The 26,920-nt window shown below is 48.8% G+C and overlaps 1 protein-coding gene across 1 annotated transcript in view; it reads left to right on the top strand.

The window, feature by feature from the left end:
• The first annotated feature begins 7,856 nt into the window (after positions 1-7,856).
• The window catches only part of LOC138662448 (torsin-1A-like), a 28,341-nt gene continuing 9,277 nt past the window's right edge, over positions 7,857-26,920 (top strand). The window contains exon 1 of the mRNA XM_069748106.1: positions 7,857-8,034. Within this exon, the coding sequence (XP_069604207.1) occupies positions 7,863-8,034 (172 nt within the window). The 5' untranslated portion in view covers positions 7,857-7,862. The remainder of the gene's footprint in view (positions 8,035-26,920) is intronic.

Here is a 26,920-nt window from a genome sequence, read left to right as displayed (position 1 = left end):
TGAGCCGGCAGGTATCCTCAAAGAGGGAGTAATTGTGTCTGCCATCTCCCCTGATTTGCGGGGCGGGTGCTGCAAAAATTTCAGGCTAATAAACCTGATCGTTGCCCAGCGGAGAAACTGTTTGTCCCTGATAGGTGGACGAATAAAGTTATCTCTGAGGTTCATTGTTCGGTGTTGGCTGGTCATCCTGGAATCTTTGGTACCAGAGAGTTAGTGGCTAGATCCTTTTGGTGGCCATCTCTGTCGCGGGATGTGCGTACTTTTGTGCAGTCCTGTGGGATTTGTGCTCGGGCTAAGCCCTGCTGTTCTCGTGCCAGTGGGTTGCTTTTGCCCTTGCCGGTCCCGAAGAGGCCTTGGACACATATCTCTATGGATTTTATTTCAGATCTTCCCGTCTCTCAAAAGATGTCAGTCATTTGGGTGGTCTGTGATCGCTTCTCTAAGATGGTCCATTTGGTACCCTTGTCTAAATTGCCTTCCTCCTCTGATTTGGTGCCATTGTTCTTCCAGCATGTGGTTCGTTTACATGGCATTCCAGAGAATATCGTTTCTGACAGAGGTTCCCAGTTTGTTTCGAGGTTTTGGCGAGCCTTTTGTGGTAGGATGGGCATTGACTTGTCTTTTTCCTCGGCTTTCCATCCTCAGACTAATGGCCAGACTGAACGAACCAATCAGACCTTGGAAACATATCTGAGATGCTTTGTTTCTGCTGATCAGGATGACTGGGTGTCCTTTTTGCCTTTGGCTGAGTTCGCCCTTAATAATCGGGCCAGCTCGGCTACCTTGGTTTCGCCGTTTTTCTGCAACTCTGGGTTCCATCCTCGTTTCTCTTCAGGGCAGGTTGAGTCTTCGGACTGTCCTGGTGTGGATACTGTGGTGGACAGGTTGCAGCAGATTTGGACTCATGTAGTGGACAATTTGACCTTGTCCCAGGAGAAGGCTCAACGTTTCACTAATCGCAGACGCTGTGTGGGTCCCCGACTTCGTGTTGGGGATTTGGTTTGGTTATCTTCTCGTCATATTCCTATGAAGGTTTCCTCTCCTAAGTTTAAACCTCGTTTCATTGGTCCGTATAGGATTTCTGAGGTTCTTAATCCTGTGTCTTTTCGTCTGACCCTTCCAGATTCTTTTTCCATACATAACGTATTCCATAGGTCATTGTTGCGGAGATACGTGGCACCTATTGTTCCATCTGTTGATCCTCCTGCCCCGGTTTTGGTGGAGGGGGAGTTGGAGTATATTGTGGAGAAGATTTTGGATTCTCGTGTTTCAAGACGGAAACTCCAGTATCTGGTTAAGTGGAAGGGTTATGCTCAGGAAGATAATTCCTGGGTCTTTGCCTCTGATGTCCATGCTCCCGATCTTGTTCGTGCCTTTCATATGACTCATCCTGGTCGTCCTGGGGGCTCTGGTGAGGGTTCGGTGACCCCTCCTCAAGGGGGGGGTACTGTTGTGAATTCTGTGGCAGAGCTCCCTCCTGTGGTCACAAGTGGTACTTCGGCTGATTCTCTCTGTGAGCTTCCGTTGGTGGAGGAAAGTGGTACTGCGGCTTCTGAGTTTCCTTCCTCAGGTGATGTGGTGAATTCGTTAGGTGCTGCTTTATTTAACTCCACCTAGTGCCTTGATCCTGGCCTCCTGTCAATGTTCTAGTATTGGACCTGTTTCCTCCTGGATCGTTCCTGTGGCCTGCTGCTCTGCATAGCTAAGTTCCGCTTTTGCTTTTTGTTTGCTATTTTTTTCTGTCCAGCTTGCTTATTTGTTTTCTCGTGCTTGCTGGAAGCTCTGGGACGCAGAGGGTGTACCTCCGTGCCGTTAGTTCGGTACGGAGGGTCTTTTTGCCCCCTTTGCGTGGTTGTTTGTAGGGTTTTGTGTTGACCGCAAAGTTACCTTTCCTATCCTCGCTCTGTTCAGAAAGTCGGGCCTCACTTTGCTAAATCTATTTCATCTCTACGTTTGTCTTTTCATCTTAACTCACAGTCATTATATGTGGGGGCTGCCTTTTCCTTTGGGGTATTTCTCTGAGGCAAGGTAGGCTTATTTTCTATCTTCAGGCTAGCTAGTTTCTCAGGCTGTGCCGAGTTGCATAGGGAGCGTTAGGCGCAATCCACGGCTGCCTTTAGTGTGGTTGGAGAGGATTAGGGATTGCGGTCAGCAGAGTTTCCACGTCTCAGAGCTCGTTCTATGTTTTTGGGTTATTGTCAGGTCACTGTATGTGCTCTGACTCCTATGTCCATTGTGGTACTGAATTACCAGATCATGACACTCTGCCCTGATCTTCCTGATGACTCTGGGAAGCAGGGGCGGGGAGGGGGGGAAGGTAAGGAAGGCGAAACTGACTCCAAGGCAGGACCAGCGCATCCGCCGTGATTGCTCTCGGGTCCCGAGACCGGGCCACAAACTGAGGTACCTTGGCATTGAACTAGGAAACCATCAAGTCTATGTCCGGAGTACCCCAACGAAGGCAGATTTGTTGGAATATGTCCTGATGGAGAGACCACTCTCCTGAGGCAAGACCTTGGCAGCTGAGGAAGTCCGCGGCCCAATTCTCCACTGCTGGAATGTCAACAGCCGATATGACCGAGTGGTTGTTTTCGGCCCAGAGAAGGATGTGCTCTACCTCGCACATTGCAGCTCTGCTGTGGGTGCCCCCCTAATGATTTATATAAGCCACAGCCGTGACATTGTCTGACTGGATACGGATGGGGCGGCCTGCTAGGAGATGATGGAACCGCTTTAGGGACAGCCAAATCGCACATATCTCCAGGATATTGATTAGAAGGCGAGACTCGTGATGAGTCCAGGTTCCCTGTGCAGTATAATGGCAAAAGACCGCTCCCCTGCCGAGGAGGCTGGCATCGGTAGTGACTACCAGCCAATGGATTGGGAGGAAGGTCCTCCCTTGGAGAAGAGAGGTTCGGAGCATCCACCATTGGAGTGTCTGCTTGACCCGAGAAGAGAGAGGACACAGTCGGTCGAGGGAAAATGGACTCCCGTCCCATGCGTCCAGCAGAGCGTGCTGGAGGGGACGGAGGTGTAGTTGCGCAAATGGAATCGCCTCCATTGCTCCCACCATCTTCCCATGAATCCTCATGCCGAAACGGATGAAACAGGGAGACGGCTGGAGAAGCTTCCAAACCCCCTGTTGAAGAGCCAGGACCTTGTCCCGAGGAAGAAGCACCAACCCTAGGGAGGTGTCCAGGGTCATGCCCAGAAAGGAGTTCCGTTGGGCCGGAACAGGAGATGACTTTTCTAAATTGACCAACCAGCCCAGCCGAGAAAGAGTATCTAAGGAAATGCAGACGCACTCCTCGCAGGCTTGGAAAGACAGGCCTTCGACCAGTAAGTGGTCTAGGTAGGGAAGCACGACTAGACCCCGAGAATGTAGAATGGCCATGACCGCCGCCATGACCTTTGTGAAAACTCTGGGGGCGGTGGCGAGGCCTAAGGGCAAGGCCGTGAACTGAAAATGTTCCTCTCTGACGGCGAAACGAAGAAACCTTTGGTGAGGTGGGAAGATTGGGATGTGAAGGTACGCATCCCAGATGTCGATGAATGCTAAGAATTCGCCTTGTTCCATCGAGGCAATTACAGAACGGAGGGATTCCATCCTGAAATGACGGACTTTGACAAATCTGTTCAAGAGCTTAGGTCCAGGATGGGCCTGACTGTTCCATCCTTCTTGGGGACCATGAACAGATTTGAATAAAAACCGCGGAACCTTTCATCCTCTGGGACAGGGACAATAACTCCGTCTTGGCGGAGCAACTCGATGGCCTGGGAAAAAGCCCGAGCTCGCGTTCCCGCTTCGGGAGGGCGGGAAGCGAAAAACCGGGTTGGAGGGGGGGAGGAAAAATTGATTTTGTAACCGGAGGAAATCAGATCCCTGACCCATTCATCGTGAATGACTGCAAGCTAGGTATGACGAAACAAGAGAAGGCGTCCGCCTACTTTGCTGGTGTCATCCGGACGAGATTGCGAGTCATTTAGAAGAAGATGGTTGGGGTCTGGATCCCCTGGACCTAGACTGCGTGGTGCGGCCCCTCCAGGAATGGTTGGGCCTGTACGAGGCCTGAGGGCTTTTGTCTCTGCCGGCGCGGCGCCCCGAACCAGGGGAACTGGCCGAGGAATGCCATGTGGAATTTTCACGAAAGGGCCGTAGATGAGCCTGTGGCTGTTGTCGGAACGGTTGTCTGAATCTCTGCTGGGAAAGGGAAGTACTTTTTCCCCCTGTAGCGTCTGAAATCAGCTTGTCCAGCTTTTCACCAAATAGTTGGCCACTGAGATATGGCAGGGACGTGAGGGACTTTTTAGATGCGGAGGCCGCTCGCCAGTTCCTCAAGCATAGCGCTCTCCTAATCGCCACAGCATTTGAAGCCGTAAGTGCAGAGCAGTTCGCCGCGTCTAGGGAAGCATTTACTAAGTAATCGCCAGCCAAGAAAATTTGATTTGCTAGCTCCGCTATGTCAGAGGGAAGATCACTGTTCTGTAAGGCCTTATGCAGAGAGTCTGCCCAACAAGTCACGGCTTTGGCTACCCAGGCAGCAGCGAAGGAGGGAAAGAGTGCCGAGCCTGAAGCCTCAAAGGCTGAACGGGCGAGACTGTCCACTAGGCGATCTGTGGGATCTTTGATAGAAGATCCATCCGGCATGGATAGGAGAGTTTTAGAGGACAAACGTGAAACAGGAGGATCCACAGGCGGTGATTCTGACCATTGTTTGCGGAGATCGGGAGAAAAAGGATATTTGGCCATCAGAGATCTCTGGCCTGCAAAACATTTGTCCGGACGCTCCCTATGTCGCTGGACTATGTCCTGGAACTCTGGGTGATTGGCAAACACCCTATGAGTACGTTTGGTCCTTTTGAAGGACACCGAATTATTCGTACTGTAGGTCGCCGGTTCCTCATCAACCTGAAGGGACTGGTTGACGGCCTCAATGAGACTATCTATAGTGCTCTGATAACCTGGCAACTCCAGATCAAGAGGCCCATCAGACTCAGGTTCAGAGTCCTGGTCGGAAGAGGTGCCTGGGGAGTGAGAGCGGAAAGCGGAGCTAACGGATGCCGAGGCACCAGAGAGCCTGGGGGACGAGCTACGGACGCGCTTCCTAGATGACCGCTTGTGCTTAGAATGAGAGCGGCCCCTGCAGGCTGAAGATTCCGCAGCCGTAGGGGAAGCTTCCTGAATAGGCGGATTAGTGGTTCTGCTCCTGGATGGATCCTGGAGGGACTCGATAGCTTTAGTCAAAGAAGCCATAGATTGCGAAAATGACAAAGCCCACTCAGAGGGACTGGTCACCGCGGGCTCGTTTGCGGCGGGGGGCTCACAAGCATTAGAGAGCGGAGCAGTATGCCCGCTTGGTAGCGCAGCCTGACAGGAGGTGCAAGAAGTGAAGAACACTGTATGTGTTTTTGCAGATTTTTTGGATGGTTTAGGCAGAAACATGTTGTACTGTTAACCTCCGTGCAGGGCTGATGTGCAGATAAAAAAAGAGGAGCGCTGCATGTGCAGGAGGAGGAAGGCCTGTGATAGTATGCAGCGCACCTACCAAGGTCCTGTGTCCTGTCGCAGCGCTGTGACGGGGAGGAGAAGGTGCAACTGGCGTCCTGAAGCTCCTCGTATTCAAGATGGCTACCAAGAGTATGTGGAGCGCTTCTCGCAATGTGCAAGAAGCGCTAAAACGGTGGGCGGGCCCTTGACGCGCGCTGTGGGCGTAGACGCGGCCTAGCTGGGTAGCTGGGGTCGAAGCCTGGGACTAAATTAGTGGTGCCCGGCAGCAAGATGCGACGCGCGGTGTGCTCGGGATCCCCCCCACCCTTGCCAAACTCACCTCTGATGCTCCTCTTCAGGCGAGGTATGGGGGGAGATGCAGTAACCCTCGATCCGCCGCCCTCTTGATGAGGAGGTGGAGAACGACATGCAGCACCGCTGTTCTTCAGTGGAGATGGAGGGCGGCCGGACTGTGCCTATGGAAGGTGGTCTCTGTGTATCCTAAGGGTTCGCTCCCTTAGGAATTCACAGGGCTAGTTCTCGGCCATATATCCCACGTCGCAGAAGAGGGTACGGGGAGTAAACTCGCCGTGCTCGCCTGTTGATGTTTTGGGGGAGATCGGCCCCCTTAAAAGGGTGCGTCGCCCCATCATCCTCTTGCGCAAAGGTAAAAATAAAATTTAAAATAAAGATAAGAGCGTCTTGAGAAAAAACAGACGCAGTGTGCCTCATACGGACACTAAGCAAGAACTGGAATTATCCGGAACCAGCGGGTGGTGTATACTGCAGAGTAGGAGCTAACCCTTTTTGTATTTACTTAGTGTCAGCCTCCTAGTGGCAGCAGCATACACCCACGGTCCTGTGCTCCCCAATGTGGCGATGGAGAAAAGTCTGTCATGACGCCACCGGGGGTGTTAGGTCAATAGTGGGACCGACGCTGCTTTAAAGGGGTCCTCTGGGGGATGTTGTTGCAGCAAAGATGGTGTCGCTTCCCACAGGTGAAGCGGGGTCCCCAGGGGTCCTATAGTGTATGGCGATGATGGTGTAAGCTGGGCAATGAGTTAAGGACACAAATTGTAAAGTCTTTACCTTGTTTACTGTAGTTGGCAGGCCACAGTCCAGGGTACCAGGCACAGATGATGGTATGGCCCGGCCGGCTCAGCGGCAATGGGAGAATCCATTTTCCAGTAGAGGTCCGTGAGCCTTTCCAACTAGCGCCGTTCTATGTGAGGTCCCTGCTGCTTGAAGCTTACTGGCAAAGTCCTCTTTTCCCCTGTCCTGGGACAGGTACATGCATGATGGGCAGCTTGAGCAGTTTTACAGGGACTATATCATGCCCCGGGCTCCTCAGGTGCTGCTGCATCTCAGGTGTGGTTTGGGCCAATCACATAAAGTTCTGAATCCTCCGGTTTTGCTAAGTGTAGTATAGTTCCGTTAAGGCCTCGGGCTCCCGGTACCCGGTACTGCGCTTCGGCTCTGAGGGTGCCCGCTTACAGTTCCCCAGTGAGCCCTGTTCCTCTCCTCTGCTCCTTCCCTCTGAAGCACCACCACATACAACCCTACGGGTCTTTCTCCTTCTAGAGGCTGCAGCTCCCTCGTGGCTGCCAGGCCTCTCTGTCTGCTCTCTCAGACTTCCTTCTCCTTCTGTGTCTCTCCTAGTCTGACTAACTCCTCCTCCAGACCAGAACATATCCATAGTTGAGGAAAGCTCCCCTGAATCCGGGTCCTGAGCTCCCCCTCCTGGTCTGGATTTGGATTATGTTGTGAGTGCCTTACCTGATAAAGGGAATTCCATTGCCTCTGAGCATGATATTACCCTCCCCCTCCCCGAAAGGAAGGTAACATCACTGCAACAACTGGTTACCTGAGGCGTTGCATGTGATCTGATTTTATTTTCCGTGCATTCTATTTTTGTTAAACCAGATTGAGCCCATGTATAATAATTGTAGCCGCTGTACAATCCCTTTAAAGAATATCCCTCCCCCTTTATAAAACAATGTTGCCCATAGCAACGAAAATTAGATCTAATGTTTCTGAGAACCTCTGAAAGCATAAGGAGCAATCTGACAGGTTGCTATGGGCAACAGCTCCACATCTGCTGAGTCCATCAAGCTGAGGTAATATAAAGCAGAGCAGATAGAAGTAACATAAAAGCTGCATTATTGGAGAAAGTGGTCACAGATCACACCTACATCACTGGCACTCTATTCACCTAATCCCGCCCGACCACATCAGAACCGAGAGAGATAGTGAAACATAAAACCCAAGCTTGTTTTTGCCCTTGTTAGAAATGGCCACCGCGGGGCAAAGGAAGTGACGTCATGAATGTCCTGTGTAGGGCGCCCGCCCGCCTGCTTTTTCCGCTTTCCGGGCTATGAAGTTGCTGAGAGCGGCGCTGTGGTTGTTGCTCCCGGTGATCGCCCGGGGGGAGCCAATCTCCATCACGGTCGGGACTGTGTCATTGATCACCGGGGTCATCTCTTACTATGGCCTGCACACCTACCTCTGGGGTAGCAGCCGGATGGAGGGAACTGTCAATGTCACAGGTAATGGAGACTCGGGCAACAACATGCTCAGTGCCCTGTAACTTGTGCTGGGAGTTGTAGTTCTACAGCATCTGCATGGCCACAGGTGGCAGATCCTTATGATTGGCTATGCTGGGAGGTATAGTCCTACAGGTTGCAGATCCTAGAAAAATAGTGGGAGAGCTGTAATTCCAAAGCAGCTGTATGGCCACAGGTGTGTGCACATGCTGGGAGTTGTAGTCCTACAGCAGCTGTATGGCCACAGGTGTGTGCACATGCTGGGAGTTGTAGTCCTACGGCAGCTGTATGGCCACAGGTGTGTGCACATGCTGGGAGTTGTAGTCCTACGGCAGCTGCATGGCCACAGGTGTGTGCGCATGCTGGGAGTTATAGTCCTACGGCAGCTGTATGGCCACAGGTGTGTGCACATTCTGGGAGTTGTAGTCCTACGACAGCTGTATGGCCACAGGTGTGTGCGCATGCTGGGAGTTGTAGTCCTACGGCAGCTGCATGGCCACAGGTGTGTGCGCATGCTGGGAGTTATAGTCCTACGGCAGCTGTATGGCCACAGGTGTGTGCACATGCTGGGAGTTGTAGTCCTACGACAGCTGTATGGCCACAGGTGTGTGCTCATGCTGGGAGTTGTAGTTCTACAGCAGCTGTATGGCCACAGGTGTGTGCACATGCTGGGAGTTGTAGTCCTACGGCAGCTGTATGGCCACAGGTGTGTGCACATGCTGGGAGTTGTAGTTCTACAGCAGCTGTATGGCCACAGGTGTGTGCACATGCTGGGAGTTGTAGTTCTACAGCAGCTGTATGGCCACAGGTGTGTGCACATGCTGGGAGTTGTAGTTCTACAGCAGCTGTATGGCCACAGGTGTGTGCACATGCTGGGAGTTGTAGTTCTACAGCAGCTGTATGGCCACAGGTGTGTGCACATGCTGGGAGTTGTAGTTCTACAGCAGCTGTATGGCCACAGGTGTGTGCACATGCTGGGAGTTGTAGTTCTACAGCAGCTGTATGGCCACAGGTGTGTGCACATGCTGGGAGTTGTAGTTCTACAGCAGCTGTATGGCCACAGGTGTGTGCACATGCTGGGAGTTGTAGTCCTACGACAGCTGTATGGCCACAGGTGTGTGCTCATGCTGGGAGTTATAGTCCTACGACAGCTGTATGGCCACAGGTGTGTGCTCATGCTGGGAGTTGTAGTCCTACGACAGCTGTATGGCCACAGGTGTGTGCTCATGCTGGGAGTTGTAGTCCTACGACAGCTGTATGGCCACAGGTGTGTGCACATGCTGGGAGATGTAGTCCTACAGCAGCTGTATGGCCACAGGTTGCAGATTGTTGTGATATATATCAGAAAAGTTGATAATTTTTAATCCACTTTTGCTCAGTGTGGTCATTTTTCCCACATATAGAAAAAAGAAAGTTTTCAAGTTTGTCCTATTCATCAAACAACGAAGAAGAAAAAAATGGCAATTGAATTACATTATTACATTTTGGGGGGAGTGGCAGTGAGCAGTCTGCCAAAATAACAAAAAAAAAAAATATTTTTCAGCATCTGTATACATTGTGAACACGTATGAAGAGGTGTGTGCCCGGCTTGCTACCTCGGCCTATCAATAAGGCCTCGTTCAGAAATCTGTGTTTCACGGACGTGTTCTTCAGTCAGTAAATAGAAAAATATTAAAGCCATGTTCGCACATTCAGTATTTAGTCAGTATTTCACATCAGTATTTGTAGCCAAAACCAGCAGTGGGTGATAAATGCAGAAGTGGTGACGTGTCTCTATTATACTTTTTCTCTGTTCCACTCCTGGTTTTAGCTTACATATGGTGAGAAACTGTTATGGCCATAAATATTGAGCAGTTCATAGATCAGGAGTAAGAGTATTGTCCTGTGATTGAGGTCTGGTCCAGAGCTGTGATGCCCCCAGGATGTCTGAGGGGCACATGTAGAAAGACCTAAATCCATGAGACGCCTTCATTCCTGCTCTGAGTGTGTCACCATGTGCACGGTGCTGTGATCAGGGCTAGAAAATGTTTGGCCACAGGTGGAGGATCAATTATTATTTCTTTTATTGTGTGGCGATGAGAATTCATGCTTGTTCTAAGTTTTCGTTCTGTCTTCGACTCCACCCCCCATCCCACCCCCCCAATATATGTGGTTATCGAATACAAAGTAATTGTGGGTGACTGTAGTGAAATATGTGTGTGTATATATATATATATATATATATATATATATATATATATATATATATATATATATATATATATATATATAGTGTGTGTGTAGTGACATATGTCTATGTCTAGGGTTATATGTGTGCCTAGTGATAATGTAACATCTGTTCTGAAGGCAAGTCACACCTAGGTGTTAATAGGTACTTCCCTGGGACTAGTAGAAATTGTGTCTCCATATCTCACCAGGAGGTCTAGCTAGGGCCTAGAAGAAAAGTAACATTTGGCACCTCCTAGGTCTTGGAGGGGAGATGCTAATTGCAGCCTGAGGGTATCTATTCCTGAGAACCTTTTCACAAGATAAAATAATATATTCATTAGTAGTGCTTTATCTTGTCCACGGTCATTACTTCTGGAGGTTGTACTTTTTTCTGGTTCCAAGGAAAGGTTCCTGCAGCTGTTGGAGAGGACAGTGAGCTTCTGACAATGATGCTCCTTTAGGTTTGGGGGCTGCCTAAAACACAGTAGTGGGGGGTCTGGAAATTTAGATTGTAACGTGCATCTTTTTGTAATAAAGGTTGTAGTTTCCATGCAGCTCCTCCAGGTTTGGATTGTAGGTCATCACTAGAGGGACTCGGTTGCTTTCTTATTTGGCTTTATAATGTAGAATAAAGCGGATGCCTATATCTAGTTAAAATATAACTTTTATTTCTGTCCACTAAAAAAAGTGCAAACATATAGTGCCAACAAAAGTGCAAGGTGCATACGTACAACACAAAAGACACATATAAAAACGCATCTGTATATCACCGCCCACAGAAAACGTAAATGCCTAGTGGCAATAAATAACATTACACTTAGGTCCACGATATCCGTGAATCCGTAAACCCTCAAGATCTCACAGTTTATAGACCCGTGTGCATATCATATGGTAGGATTGTGTGTCAGAAGACTCTATGGCTCTCAGTCTTCACACTAATTACTGACCACTATTGTGATGCAGAAATTCCTACTAGGCGGTATGATATTATAATAACGCTCATTAATCCGTAGTGACACAGTGGTTATGGTACATACTTATTTCTGGTCTAATACCACATGTGTCACCACCATCTATGTAAGGATAATGATACTTATCAGTCTTCTGCCGGTTACCATCTGGACCTCATGCAGTGCTGAGTAAGAGTGGCCCGTTCGGATGGTTTCATTCCTCTAACCGCATCCTTCACTTAGGGTCCAAGTTGCTAAAGAGTGCCTCCCAACGCGTTTCGTATATTTCACTCATCAGGGGATAATGTCACCTCTACGCATGATAAATGAGCATGATGCTACGGCGGCTCATGATCCACCTCCTTTTATGAACCGCTCACCGGCGTCTGTCATCTCCCGCTTCCGGACGCCGGGAGCCACACTTCCGGTGTACCTACATCTGTGCACCTCGGATTACTGGATCGCATATTCAGTTCCGGATAACAGACGTCGGCACATAGTGCCGTAACGTCATATCCGGTGGGCGGAGACTATCCTTCTATGCCGTCCCACTACTCGTGCGTCCCAGCGCATTGCGCTTTACCTAATGCAGGGGAGTGGACAGCCATCACTCACAACTCTCCTGCACTTCAAACACATTAGGGGAGCGTATCTCAGAAACCCCCCCCCCTTTTTTTTTTTTTTTTTTTGTTATTTTTGAGCCTCTAACGGGGTATGTACAGATGAACCTCCCATTTTAAAGTAAACAATGCCAGCATGGATTGAGGTTTTAGAAAGCCTTCGGACAAGGCACCTATCACCCTTAAAAAGGAAAAACACACACGTATCCATATACAGACTCTACTGAACAGAAAAAAAAAAAAGGGGGGTTTCTGAGATACGCTCCCCTCATGTGTTTGAAGTGCAGGAGAGTTGTGAGTGATGGCTGTCCAGTCCCCTGCATTAGGTAAAGCGCAATGTGCTGGGACGCACGAGTAGTGGGACGGCATAGAAGGATAGTCTCCGCCCACCGGATATGACATTACGGCACTATGTGCCGACGTCTGTTATCCGGAACTGAATATGCGATCATGTAGTCCGAGGTGCACAGATGTAGGTACACCGGAAGTGTGGCTCCCGGCGTCTGGAAGCGGGAGATGACAGACGCCGGTGAGCGGTTCATAAAAGGAGGTGGATCATGAGCCGCCGTAGCATCATGCTCATTTATCATGCGTAGAGGTGACATAATCCCCTGATGAGTGAAATATACGAAACGCGTTGGGAGGCACTCTTTAGCAACTTGGACCCTAAGTGAAGGATGCGGTTAGAGGAATGAAACCATCCGAACGGGCCACTCTTACTCAGCACTGTATGAGGTCCAGATGGTAACCGGCAGAAGACTGATAAGTATCATTATCCTTACATAGATGGTGGTGACACATGTGGTATTAGACCAGAAATAAGTATGTACCATAACCACTGTGTCACTACGGATTAATGAGCGTTATTATAATATCATACCGCCTAGTAGAAATTTCTGCATCACAATAGTGGTCAGTAATTAGTGTGAAGACTGAGAGCCATAGAGTCTTCTGACACACAATCCTACCATATGATATGCACACGGGTCTATAAACTGTGAGATCTTGAGGGTTTACGGATTCACGGATATCGTGGACCTAAGTGTAATGTTATTTATTGCCACTAGGCATTTACGTTTTCTGTGGGCGGTGATATACAGATGCGTTTTTATATGTGTCTTTTGTGTTGTACGTATGCACCTTGCACTTTTGTTGGCACTATATGTTTGCACTTTTTTTAGTGGACAGAAATAAAAGTTATATTTTAACTAGATATAGGAATCCGCTTTATTCCACTTTAGTTTTTTTGGTTCCTCTGACTTTGGAGTCCAGCTGGTTTATATTTGGCTTTATAATGCAGGAGGTGATTCCTTGATATTCTGGTGGCTCTTGCAATCTGGTTTTCATTTGTTCTTGAATGCTAGCCTGGATTTGGAGGCCACGAGGTGTTTGTCTCTATCTGTATGGTTGGAGCATATCTGATGGCCGGACTGTAGACAAGTGTTTTGTGTTTGGATGGAAGCTGTCCCAGCTAAGGTATGCTGAACGGTCAGTTGGCTTCTGGTACTAGGTCGTCTCAACTTCTTTGTTCTGTATCCTGATAATGGTGTCCAAAAAGTTAATTTCAGTCCAGGTGTAGTTGAATGTTAAGTTGATGGTGGGATGAAACTGGTTAAAGTGTTGATGGAAGGTCTTCATCTGCTGCTCAGACTACATCCAGATGATTAAAGTATCGTCAGTGTAAAGGTAGTAGGCCAGAGGCCTGATGGGACAGGAGGACAGACGGGCACCTCCAAGCTTGGCCATGAAAACATTAGTATATGTCAGAGCCATTTTACATCCCATCGCTGTACCAGTGTCCTGGAAATATGTGTTATCAAATGCAAAGTAGTTGCGGGTGAGGATGAATTTTGTAAGTTTCACCACAGAATCGGCATCAATTTCTGAATTTTCCATGAAGACTTTGCAGCAGGTTTGACTTTCTATATTTTCTCGACATCTTATCAAAAAATTATGGACACATTGGAAAACCATAATAAATCATTCTGAATACAAGTGATCCATGTCCACAGCCCATAATTACAGGGTGGACAAAAACGTGAGCACTGCTCCAGTGGTGCACAGGTAGGTTCCCACACCCCAATGTCATAAATATAAAAGAACCTGGCACTCAACTTCAATGCGTGTAGCTTGAAAATTAATTACGTAGTACCAACAAAACGTTTCGGTCTATTCGACCTTCTTCAGTTACTACAAATTGTAAAGAAATTTAAATAAATCAATAAATGGTAGGTATACAAAGGAGGGGACCAAAGGGGAAAAAAACCCATAATAAAACAAAAGTATATACAACATGTGGAACAGGTGATATCTTAGTTTAGACATCCTATTCAATGGCATGGATACCATAATAATCCTATTCCCAATGCGAGATAGAGGGGAGAAGAACTGGCATACAGTACTCAAGGGTTAATTGCGTGTCTCTCTGTGATGATGTCCAGTAGGTCTGGTTAGAGTCACTAAGGAGTAAAGAGTGCAAATGGTGTCGGTATCAAAAAAGTGGAATACCGTGCGTGCCATAGCTGGATATAGGTTACCTTGGATGTTAAAGCCCCGCTCAAAAGGTGGGCTGGTAGCTGTGAAAAGAGGAGGTGTCCTTAAGTATAGAAATAACCACACTGCAGAGCCGTCTGTATACAGGGCGCTCGCCAGTATGGAGCGCTGTAGGAGATGGGTATAGGCAGCGGTGCGGTAATTACCTGTTGTGGTCCGGAGCTTGACTCGGTGTCCACCGCTGGTCAGTGAGTGTGCCGGAGTGAGGAACCGCTGTGAGCGCGCACATTAAATCAGCGCCGGGAGACGACCGGAAGTGACGTACCGGAAGTGCGTCACTGCAATGCTGTGATTGGCGCCGGTGAATTAGCCAGTGAGACTATAGGAGGCAGTGTTAGGGGGTGGATTCCGAGTGCTATGCAGGGCGAGGATGTGGCTGTAGTAGATGGTCGTCTTTCTAACGCCCTGTGAACGTCAGAACACTTAAGGTGGTATAGCAGTGGTAACCATTTGAGTGGCATCCATAATAGTGGGAGGCAGGGTCATGGCTCAATAAAGGTGACTCTAAAAAAACACCGACATGTATGTTAGTATACTTAAACAGGATAGACAAATATATACAGTATGCAAAATTATGCAACAAATTATTGATGATAAGTTACCGTAATTCGTGTTGCGTTCTGCCGGGGACAGAGGCCCAAACCATGATAATAGTAAATCATATACATAATGGAGACATGAAGTGGGATGCAGTGGACGTCCCGTGTGGCATAATCAGTGTTTTTAATATCAGTGTTTTTTAGTGTTTTTTTTAACAATGAAGGCCTATTCAAATGAAAGACAACAAATCATAATCCCTGTTTAGTCCCTTGGGGTGTAGGGTGTCCAGGGCATGGATCCAATAAGCCTCCCGGCGTTTAAGGGAGGCTAGTCTGTCTCCAACCCCCCTCTCCCCCCCCACCCTCCCCGTCTGGGAGATGGGACCTGGTGTATAACCTGGAATTTCATCTGGGATGTGTTGTCCTTTGGAAATGAAGTGGTGGGGGATTGGTAAGAGCATATTATGGCATCTGATTGTAGACTTGTGCTTTGATATGCGGTCACGGATAGCCTGAGTGGTTTCGCCTACATATAACACGCCGCACGGGCACTTTATAAGATAGACCACGTAAAGTAGTTCTTAAAGGGGAAGCTTTTGCCTGAGCGCGGGTGGTAGAAGGTGTTGCCCTTCTCTACGTTGCTACATTGGGTACAATGTAGACATGGGAAGGTCCCGAACCTGGGGTTCTGTAGGAAACGTTGTTTATATGGTCCCATTTCTGCTCTGACTAGTGTGTCCCGGAGATTGTGTGCCCTCCTAAAGCAAGGGAGAAAGGGTTCACGGAATTCCGGAATATTGGGGTGAGCTGTGGCTAAAAGGTGCCAATGTTGGCGGATGTTCTTATGTAAGATATATGCAAAAGGATGGAAGGAGTGGACAAACGGAATGCGGTTATTTTTCTTGGGTCTAGCATCATTCGGTCTGTGGGATGCAGCCTGTAGAATGGAATCTGGATAGCCCCTGGAGTGAAATTTGGACTTTATCTCCAGGACCCGTTGCTCGCGTGTCGTGTCATCTGAGACAACGCGGGACACGCGTTGGTTTTGAGACTTGGGGCTAGATCGCTTGACCGCAAGGGGATGTAGACTTTGGAAATGTAACAAGCTGTTACGGTCGGTATTTTTTATATGGAAATCCGTAATTAGTAGGCCATTGGTGTCCTTAATCACCACCGTGTCCAGGAAGTTCATCCTATGCAAGTCGTGAGAGATTGTGAAGGAAATGCCAGGCCAGGCAGAATTCAAAAAGTTGAAGAAAGACAAGAGGGACTCCAACGTGCCGCCCCAGATGCAAAATATGTTGTCTATGTATTGTTTCCATATCAGGGCATGGTCCCGGAAACGTATATCAGGATAGATTAGACTTTCCTCAAAGTCTGCCATATAGCAATTTGCGTACGGGGGCGCCACGTTGGAGCCCATCGCAGTACCCCTTATCTGAAGATAAAACTGATCCTGAAATAAAAAATGATTTGAATCCAGTACTAGGGTGAGGAGGTCTTTTTTTCACAGCTACCAGCCCACCTTTTGAGCGGGGCTTTAACATCCAAGGTAACCTATATCCAGCTATGGCATGCACGGTATTCCACTTTTCTCCAGTCACCTTCCACGACAGCGGTACTGGAGGATGTCTCCCCGCCCTAATGGGGGACAGGAAACACAAAGAGGTTAAATACCCTCCCCTTCCTGCCACCTCCAGTGTTTTTCCTGTCTCCTTTGGGGCATGAAGAGGTCCTGCGGTAGTGCTGCCGTGGCCGGCGATCGGAGCACTCGAGATCTTACCTAGCCGGGCAGCCTGGGTCGGGATGTTCCTCCTCCCTGCGGCGCTGCTCCCGTCTCCCCACTTGGTGTGGACTCGGGACCCTTCCTCCGCTCCTCCCGCGCTCCTTCGGGAGTAAAGCGGAGTGGTATGGTGCGGCCGGGGTCCCCGCGCGGCTCCCCGGCATTCCTCCTCTCCTGCATGGCCGGAAACGGTGGACGCGCGAACCGGAAGTACCCGAACTTCCGGTTCACGGCATGTGCGTTCCAGCGGTGGAACGCACGCGCGTCGGAAAGCAATTCTGATGGGGCATGGCGGTTCTCTCCCCTATGCCTGGGACCGGGAGGAGGAGCACACGATTGGACGCAGCTTCCACGGTATTTAACCCTGGAAGTCACCTCCAGGTAAGGCCCCCTGTCTGACTGACTGGACTTCAGTACTGACTGACCATGGAAGGTGACAGACCTATCTCTGCTTCTGCCGAGCCCTGCGTCCTCCCTCCTACCGTGAGTAGCGGGTTAAGGTCCCTTTATCCCTGTATTCCTTAGGGTGCTATATACTTAGTCCTCCTTCTCTCTCTTTTAGGGAGACAAGGCCTCTGCCCCTAGGAAGGACAGATCTTCCAAGACAAAATCGGAAGATCGGAAATGTGGTGTTTGTGCATCAAGGCTTCCTTCTTCTTACAAGAAGAAACTGTGCCAGCCCTGCACTGATGAAATTTTACGCTCAGAACAGCCATCCTTGTTTGAGAGCATTAAATCCCTCATTAAACAGGAAGTTCAGTCCTCAGTATCGGCCCTTTTCCAGTCTCTGTTACCTCCGCCACCTCCCCCTAAAAAAAGGAAGATGGCTACGGTTACGTCTGATTCAGATTCTGGTGAAATTCGTTCCTCCGGTTCGGAGGATTTGTGGGAGAATGAGGGCTCCACTTCCACCCCCAAAGAGGAGAGTAAGAAATACTATTTTTCCTCGGAAGACATACATGAGTTAATTAGTATGGTCAGGGGGACAATGGGCGTTGAGGAGGAGGAGGAGAAACCATCAGTGCAGGATGAGATGTTCGGTGGGTTAAAGCCAAAGAAATTAAAGGGGTTCCCTATACACGAGAATGTACAGAGTCTCATTCTTCATGAATGGGAATCGCCCGAAAAGGGACTTACGGTTCCCTCTGAGCTAAAGAATCGTTTCTCTCTCGATGGAGACGTCTCTCTGTGGGATACCCCTAAGGTAGATGTGCAGGTCTCTAGAGTCTCAAAAAAGACAACCCTTCCCTTCGAGGATGCTTCCCAACTCAGAGACCCTATGGATCGCAAGATGGAGAGCTTGCTAAGAAAATCCTGGGAGACTTCCACCAATCTCCTTAAAACAAATATTGCGTCCACCTGCGTGGCTAGATCCCTATTTCGTTGGCTCCGCACACTTGAAGACCACCTTACCCAGGGAACATCTAGGGAAGTAATCTTAGATTCCCTCCCGCTTCTCCAGAGAGCTACAGGCTTCCTAGCCGATGCTTCGGCAGAGTCTGTTAGAGTAGCTGCCAAATCTGCAGTTCTCTCTAATTCAGCCAGAAGAGCTCTATGGCTAAAGTCTTGGAGTGGGGACATAACATCCAAAACAAAGCTCTGTGCCATTCCCTTTCAGGGCCGCTATCTGTTCGGGCAGGCCCTAGACGATATTCTGGAAAAAGCAACAGACAAGAAGAAAGCGCTTCCGGAACAGAGGAATCCGAAGAAACGTTTTTTTCGTCCATCAAAGGAACAACCCTTCCAGCGAGAGTTCAAAGGGAAGGGCAAATCAGGACGCTGGAGCTATCCTAAAGGGGGAAAAGGTAGGAACATCCTGGTTTCCCAGCCCCAGCAGACCCCGGATAAGCAGTGACTACGCCCAGGGCGTTGGGGGTCGTCTCTCGAGCTTCATCAACCAGTGGAGTTCCATTTCGTCGAACCAATGGGTACTCAACACTATTCAGAATGGACTAAAATTAGAGTTCGAGAGCCCTCCCCCTCATCACATAAGGATAACCTCATTGCAGAGTCTCAGCCCTCAGGGCGCATTCCTTTGCGGACTTCAACAGTTACTCCAGGAAGGAGTAATTTCCCCAGTACCTCAACAAGAAAGAGGCAGAGGACACTATTCCCACCTGTTTCTGATCAAGAAACCTTCGGGAAAACACAGAATAATAATCAACTTGAAACCCCTGAATCGAGTAATAACCTACAGGAGGTTCAAGATGGAGTCGGTCAAAACAGCGATCCCTCTGATAGGACAGAACTGGGCGATGGCTACAGTGGATCTGAGGGACGCTTATTACCACCTCCCAATCCATCCAGAATTCCGGAAGTACCTAAGATTCGCAATATCTCAGGAGCAAGGGATAGTACACTACCAGTTCAACTCCCTTCCCTTCGGAATCGCCTCAGCTCCCAGAGTCTTTACAAAGATCATGACAGAAGCCATTATATTCATCCGTCTTCAGGGGATCTGCATAGTACCCTATCTAGACGATCTACTCATTGTCGCTCCTTCAGTTTCCCGCCTCAGGGCGGACTTATCAAAATCTCTAGAAATACTAAAGTCGTTGGGGTGGATCCCGAATCTAGAGAAATCGGACCTACTTCCCTCCAGGAGGAAGAAGTTCCTAGGGGTCCTTCTGGACTCGGAGTTGAGGAAATCCTTTCTGCCCAGAGAACGTCAACTCGATCTGGTACAGAAGATAACAGCATTCAGAACCCTGAAGACTCCAACTCTACGACAATCCATGTCTATTCTGGGATCTCTGACATCTTGTATCCAGATGGTATCTTGGGCCCAAGCCCACACGAGAGTACTCCAAACCCATGTCCTATCATCTTGGGACGGACAGCAGAGTTCTCTTTCCAAAAGGATTTTCCTCCCCAATCATGTCAGGACATCCCTGACATGGTGGCTACGGCTGCGGAACCTCCAACGGGGGGTCAGTTGGGACCAGATCCCGCTAAAGACACTCACTTCAGACGCCAGCCAAAGGGGATGGGGTGCTATAGTCGATGGAACCCATTTCCAGGGCACCTGGGCTCCAGACATCAGAGCAAGCTCTTCGAACTTCAGAGAACTGAAGGCAGTGGAAGAGGCGTTAAAAGCCGCATCCTTTATTGTTCAGGGACACCATGTCAGGATATATTCCGACAATATGACCACGGTAGCATACCTTCGTCATCAGGGAGGCACAAGATTCAAGAAATTAAAAACTTTAGCCTCAAACATTTTTTTCTGGGCAGAGAGGCACCTCCTCTCTATTTCGGCAGTTCACCTGAAAGGGTCAGCCAATACCCAGGCGGATTTCCTGAGCAGAAAGGATGTACATCCAGGGGAATGGTGTCTGGACCAGGAGGTCTTCCTCTCCCTGATTTCCAGATGGGGGATTCCGGAAGTGGACCTTTTTGCCAACAGTCAGAATGCCAAGCTGCAAACTTATTTCTCCCTGAATATGGCAGACAGAGCACTGGGCATGGATGCGTTCTCTCACCCGTGGAGGTTCAACCTCGTCTATGCTTTTCCTCCGATTCCATTGCTGTCAAAAACTCTACAGAAGATTCGATCGGAGCGAGTTACGGCGATTCTAATCGCGCCAACATGGCCGGGGAGAAGTTGGTACAGCGCCATGTTAGACATGGCTCAAGAAGGTCCAGTATATCTACCCCAGAAGGAGAATCTTCTTCATCAAGGACCTTTGCTGCATCCAAACCTTCACAGGTTAAATCTTTCAGCATGGCTTCTGAGGCCGAAATACTAAAGGCAAGAGGCCTCTCGGATGAAGTAATTCATACTCTCCAAAGCAGTAGAAAACCCTCATGGTTTTCCTCATGGTATCTTCCAGATAGTCCAGACCCATTTCATCCTAATATTGCCAAGATTCTGGATTTCTTGCAAAAAGGTCTAGAGTTGGGTCTTAGGCCCAATACCTTGAAAGTACAAATTTCAGCACTTAGCTCCTATTTTGACCAAGAACTAGCCAAACATCGGTGGATCAGGCGTTTTATAACTTCAGCAAGTAGAATCCGTCCCAGAGTTCTCAACAATACTCCTCCTTGGGACCTTAATTTGGTCCTTAATAGTCTAACTCGGGACCCTTTCGAACCTTTGTCTCAATCTTCATTAAAGGTTCTTACCCTGAAAACGGTCTTTTTAGTGGCTATTACCTCTGCCAGATGGATAGGAGAACTACATGCCCTATCCATACAAGAACCTTACTTGAGGGTAACATCGGATAGTATAATCCTTCGTCTAGACCCTACCTTCTTACCTAAAGTAACATCAGACTTTCATAGAGGTCAGGACATAGTGTTGCCCTCATTCTACCCGGATCCTTCTAATGTGAGAGAAGAGTCCTTCCACACTCTGGATGTCCGCAGAGTGGTTCTATATTATCTTTCACAAACAGAGAGTTGGAGGATTGACCAAAATCTCTTTATTCAACTCTCCGGAAGGAACAAAGGAAGAAAGGCGACAAAAAATACTATCGCCAACTGGATTAAACAAGCCATATCTCTGGCATACTCATCCCAGAATCTACCACCTCCTCCATCACTGTAGGCCCATTCTACACGGTCGGTGTCAACATCATGGGCAGAGAGAGGTGACGCTTCTACGGAGCAGATTTGCAGAGCTGCCACCTGGTCATCAGTCCATACGTTCACCAGGCACTACAGGCTTGATTTCAACCGGGATTTAACTTTCGGCAGAACAGTTCTGCAGGCGGTTGTCCCCCCCTAGAAATTATTTGTTGGTACTACTCCAGTACCGCTGTCGTGGAAGGTGACTGGAGAAAATAGAATTATTCTTACCGTTAATTCGGTTTCTAGGAACCTTCCACGACCGCACTAATTTCCCTCCCTATCTGATAATTTTATTGGATGATTCCTGCACTTAAGTGGTAACTATACATACTACTGTGTCCAGAAAAAACACTGGAGGTGGCAGGAAGGGGAGGGTATTTAACCTCTTTGTGTTTCCTGTCCCCCATGAGGGCGGGGAGACATCCTCCAGTACCGCTGTCGTGGAAGGTTCCTAGAAACCGAATTAACGGTAAGAATAATTCTATTTTTTGATACCGACACCATTTGCACTGTTTACTTTTGAGTGACTCTAACCAGACCTACTGGACATCATCACAGAGAGATACGCAATTATCCCTTGAGTACGGTATGCCAGTTCTTCTCCCCCCCACTGTATTGTATATCGCTTTAGGAATAGGATTATTATGGTATCCATGCCATTGAATAGGATGTCTAAACTAAGATATGACCTGTTCCACATGTTGTGTATATACTTTAGTTTTATGTTTTGTTTTTTTTCCCTTTGGTCCCCTCCTTTGTTTACCTACCATTTATTGATTTGTTTAATTTCTTCACAATTTTTAGTAACTGAAGAAGGTCGAATAGACCAAAACGTTTTGTTGGTACTACGTAATACATTTTCAAGCTACACGCATTGAAGTTGAGTGCCAGGTTCTTTTACATTTCACAGTCCATAATTCTGATATGAAGTCATTATCTGCATTCACTGTAAACTGCTAATTACAGTCATAATTATCTGAATGAGTTTCTTCAGCTTAAAGAAAAAAATCATGGACGCTTTAGCTTTTTGTTTTGTTACCAATGGCAAAAAAGTGCCTTATTTTTACAGTCTGTCCCGTAATTCGTGGACTGTTGGTAAACCAGCTTTACAGGCATTTATTCCATCCTGATGTTGGATTTTAGAGCACAAAGATTCCACGTCCATGGTGGATCCTTCTGGTAGACGGCCTACTGCTGCTAGTTGGTCAGTCGTGTCCTGAATGGTGGTGCAATAATCATGATGAGCACATCGGACTACATCAAGGATTCAGACAACTGATGGACACACGCTACTACAAAATAATTTGGGTCTGACCCTACACAGGACTATTACAACAAAGTAAACAAGTTGGTCTCTTGTCTGCCTGATAAATCCATGATGACCTGATACCAAAAAGTCCAAGAATAGGGACATTCTACATGCTTCCCAAAATCCACAAATCTGGAAATCCAGGAAAAACAATTATTTAAAGGGAACCGGTCACACCCAAATTGGAAGGTGAGTTAAGCCCATCGGCATCAGGGGCTTATCTACAGCATTCTTTAATGCTGTAGATAAGCCCCCGATGTATCCTAAAAGATGAGAAAAAGAGGTTAGATTATACTCACCCAGGGGCGATCCGGTCCGGGGCCTCCCATCTTCTTACGATGACGTCCTCTTCTGGTCTTCACGCTGCGGGTCCGGCACAGGCGTATTTTGTCTGCCCTGTTGAGGGCAGAGCAAAGTACTACAGTGCGCAGGCGCCGAGCCTCTCTGACCTTTCCCGCCGCCTGCGCACTGCAGTACTTTGCTCTGCCTTCAACAGGGCAGACAAAGTACGCCTGCGCAGGAGCCGCAACGTGAAGACCAGAAGAGGACGTCATCTGATGAAGATAGGAGGCCCCGGACCGCAACGCCCATCGGACTGGACCGCAGTGGGACCGCCCCTGGGTGAGTATAATCGAACCTCAGCAAATTAGAAAGACGTAGATACTCCAGCTCCAGTAAAACGATAAATTTCTTTCTTTATTCATCCAAGAACATCTTAAAAGAGAATAATCCTTACATATGATGGACAGTACAGGTGATTGCAGAAGGATAAACGGCAACGCGTTTCGATCAGTAGATCTTACTCATGCCAGGTTATAATCTAACCTCTTTTTCTCATCTTTCAGGTTACATCGGGGGCTTATCTACAGCATTCCGGAATGCTGTAGATAAGCCCCTCATGCTGGTGGGCTTAGCTCACCTTCCATTTTGGGGTGACAGGTTCCCTTTAATGTGAGGTCACCCTTACTGAGCAGGTTTCTGGATGGGTGGATGAAGTTCTTAAACCTCTGGTAAAGAATTCAGCCATCTGTAATTTGTATGTAACCCCTTCTCATGTACAGCACCATGGAATCAATGGTGCTATATAAGTAAATAATAATGGGGCAGCACGGTAGCGCAGTGGTTAGCACAGCAGCCTTGCAGCGCTGGAGTCCTGGGTTCAAACCCCACCAAGGACAACATCTGCAAAGAGTTTGTATGTTCTCTCCGTGCTTGCGTGGGTTTCCTCCGGGCACTCCGGTTTCCTCCCACATTCCAAAGACATACTGATAGGGAATTTAGATTGTGAGCCCCATCGGGGACAGTGATGATAATGTGTGCAAAATGTAAAGCGCTGCGGAATATGTTAGCGCTATATAAAAATAAAGATTATTATTATAATAATAATAGCTACATCCAGGACACAACTGACCTATGGAATAAGCCAGCAGCAGTAGGCTATCTACCAGACGGAACCATCCTGGCCACCATGGATGTGGAATCCTTGTACTTTAATATCACACATCAGTATGGAGTAAATACCTGACAAGTCTTCATGGAAAATGCACAGAATCAGCATCAATTCTTGGTGAAACTTAAATCGTCACTGTCACGGATCCCTTCTCCGTGGTGTCACTTATTCGTCAAGTGCCTGCTCTCACACGTGACTTGGGGTTGTGCCTGCAAGGGTTATTCTATCTTCCCACTCTCGGTCCAGCATTCAACCTCTGACCTATGCTGTAATGGGAGCATAAATCACACACCGACCCAAGCCACACACCCGCTCATACACGCTGCCACCACTCACCGAATACACGGGCGATGAGTCCCGGAACTAATAATACTAATAAATCTATCACTCATAAGGCTCACACACCTTAGGCTATGGATTCTTTTAGAACATTCAAGGTTCAACTTGTAAAAGTTTTACACTTTAATAACAAAAGGTTCAATGCTTACAATAAGAAAAAGGTATAAAAATATGATAATAAAAATACATACAACTTATGCAAAACAGTATAAGATAAAGAGGAGAACTTACAGAATTATCTAACTGGTAGTTGCTTCTGCTCCCTGAGGGTAGGACGAATGTAGATTTAATCACACCAGCTTCTCAGGCTGCCCCCATCATGTGAACACAATTCTCTGTCTGCATCCTAAATTTTTAACTTTGGTCTGGAGGTCAGGTTTCTAGACCGGCCCCTCGGGTTAATATCATAATAGCTGGCTTTTTGATTGGCCACGGCCGCACTACTAATGAATATATTATTTTATCTTGTGAAAATGTTCTCAGGAATAGATACCCTCAGGCTGCAATTAGCATCTCCCCTCCAAGACCTAGGAGGTGCCAAATGTTACTTTTCTTCTTGGCCCTAGCTAGACTTCCTGGTGAGATCTGGAGACACAATTTCTACTAGTCCCAAGGAAGTACCTATTAACACCTAGGTGCGACTTGCCTTCAGGACAGATGTTACATTATCACTAGTCACACATATAAACCTAGACATATGTCACAACACACATATAGATATATATACACATTTCTTTATCGCCTCTCATTGGGGGACACAGGAACCATGGGTGTATGCTGCTGCCACCAGGAGGCTGACATTATGCACAAAAAAAGTTAGCTCCTCCTCTGCAGTGTACACCCCACCGACTGGCATTATACGCTTCAGTTTAGCTTAGTGTCAGTAGGAGGTGGACACGGGTCTTTCATTAGACCCTTATCTACCTCAGTGTGCGTCGTTTCTTTTCAGGTTTTTCCAGAGGGATACAGGGTGAACAGTCACACCTGTAGTCCCACAATACGGACTATGAGTACGGTGTGTACTGCCACCCCGTATCCTCATAGATCCTTCTGCAGGACCAAGAGCCTAGCACACCAGCGTGCTCAGAAGTTCGGTCCTGCATCCGTCCCCCACCCACTCGCCTACCAGAGCCTGTCGGTTGCGGAGACGAGGACGTCCATCAGCTCCCTGGACGTCTGATACCTTCCAGGTTAGTACCGGCGTGGGATGTTTGAGGTAAGTATTTCCCTCCTATATCCACAAAAGGGGGTGCCTTATTTAAGGGGTTTTCAGATGCGGGTCATCTTACCGGCAGGGCAGAGGTAAAGCTTTTTCCTCAAGCATTGGTCCCATCTCTTTCAGCCGCTGCACCACTTCCGTGGCTGCGGGCTCCCTGCCCACTGTTTTGGCGCGGCTGCCTTTTCTGACTACTGCGCCGCTTCTTACTACGTGACCGCGCTGTTCCGGCCGCTCTAACAGCGGCCACCTTGCACCAGCGCGGCCTTCTCTGGCCACCGCACTGCCTGCGGCTGCCCGGCTCCGGCCGCTGTATGCGGCCGTTCACTCTGCCTTCAGTGCGGCGGCTTTGCCAAGCCGCCGCATCGCTTTGGGTCCCTGCGGCTGCGCTCCTCCAGCGGCCATTCATCCTGTCTTCAGCGCGGCGTCTTGCCAGGCCACCACACCGCTTTGGGCCTGCGGTGGCGCTGCTCCAGCCGCGGGGTGCGACCGCTCAGCTGCCGTGCCGCTTCCCCCCTCCGCGGCCTGTAAGGCTCCTCTCCTCAGCGGCGGCGCTGCTCCGGTCACCTATCTAATTTAGGCCCCGGTTTCTGCCCGGGCCTACTTCCGGTGCCAGACTCCGCCCCCTTTCTTCTGTCATCGGGCGGGCTTTTCTCCCGCCCGACATTTTCACTGCGGCCCGCCTTCTCTCCGCCCACCGGCGCCATCTTGGGACTCCTTCACATGCACGAGTCCTCTCCTCCACAGACATCTGTCGCCACAGCCATACCGCGATCACATCCGCAGATCGGTCCAATTTGCGGCAGGAGCCCATACCACCCTCCTGCTTAAAGGACTTCTCACCGGAGGCCCATCCCATCAAGCCGAACAGCGTCCTCCGATGCCGTTTTTCATCTGCCGTGAGTAGCTGCACTGCAGAGTGACACTCCCCTCTGCCCCCTCCTGTCCCCTAACCCTCTGGCATTTTCTTCAGGGACCTTTTTCACAATGTCTACCTCTAAAGGGGGCCGCTCTCGTCTTCCTACTCCTTCAGCAACCCCATTGTGTACACCGCCCAGGTTCCCCTGGCTGCTCCGCTCGAGAGCGATGCACCCACCCCTGTCTGGGTTTCCGCTCTGTCACAATCGGTGGCGGATCTGACACGGGTCTCTCAAACGCTGGTGTCAGTGCTGGACTGATTCCCCCTGCAGCCCCCCGCAGTAACCAGCGGGTCGCAGGAAGCTCCGTCCAAGCCCTCCATTGCCAACCACAAAAGGTCCAGACAGGAACGCCGGTCTGAGTCCTTTTCCCGCTCCATCTCACCACATGGTCCTCCTCTGCGGTCGGCGTCCTCCCGATCCTCCTCTCCTG

The sequence above is a fragment of the Ranitomeya imitator genome, chromosome 2, assembly GCF_032444005.1.
Source record: "Ranitomeya imitator isolate aRanImi1 chromosome 2, aRanImi1.pri, whole genome shotgun sequence".
NCBI classification, from domain to species: domain Eukaryota; kingdom Metazoa; phylum Chordata; class Amphibia; order Anura; family Dendrobatidae; genus Ranitomeya; species Ranitomeya imitator.
This window is presented reverse-complemented; position numbering and strand designations above follow the sequence as displayed.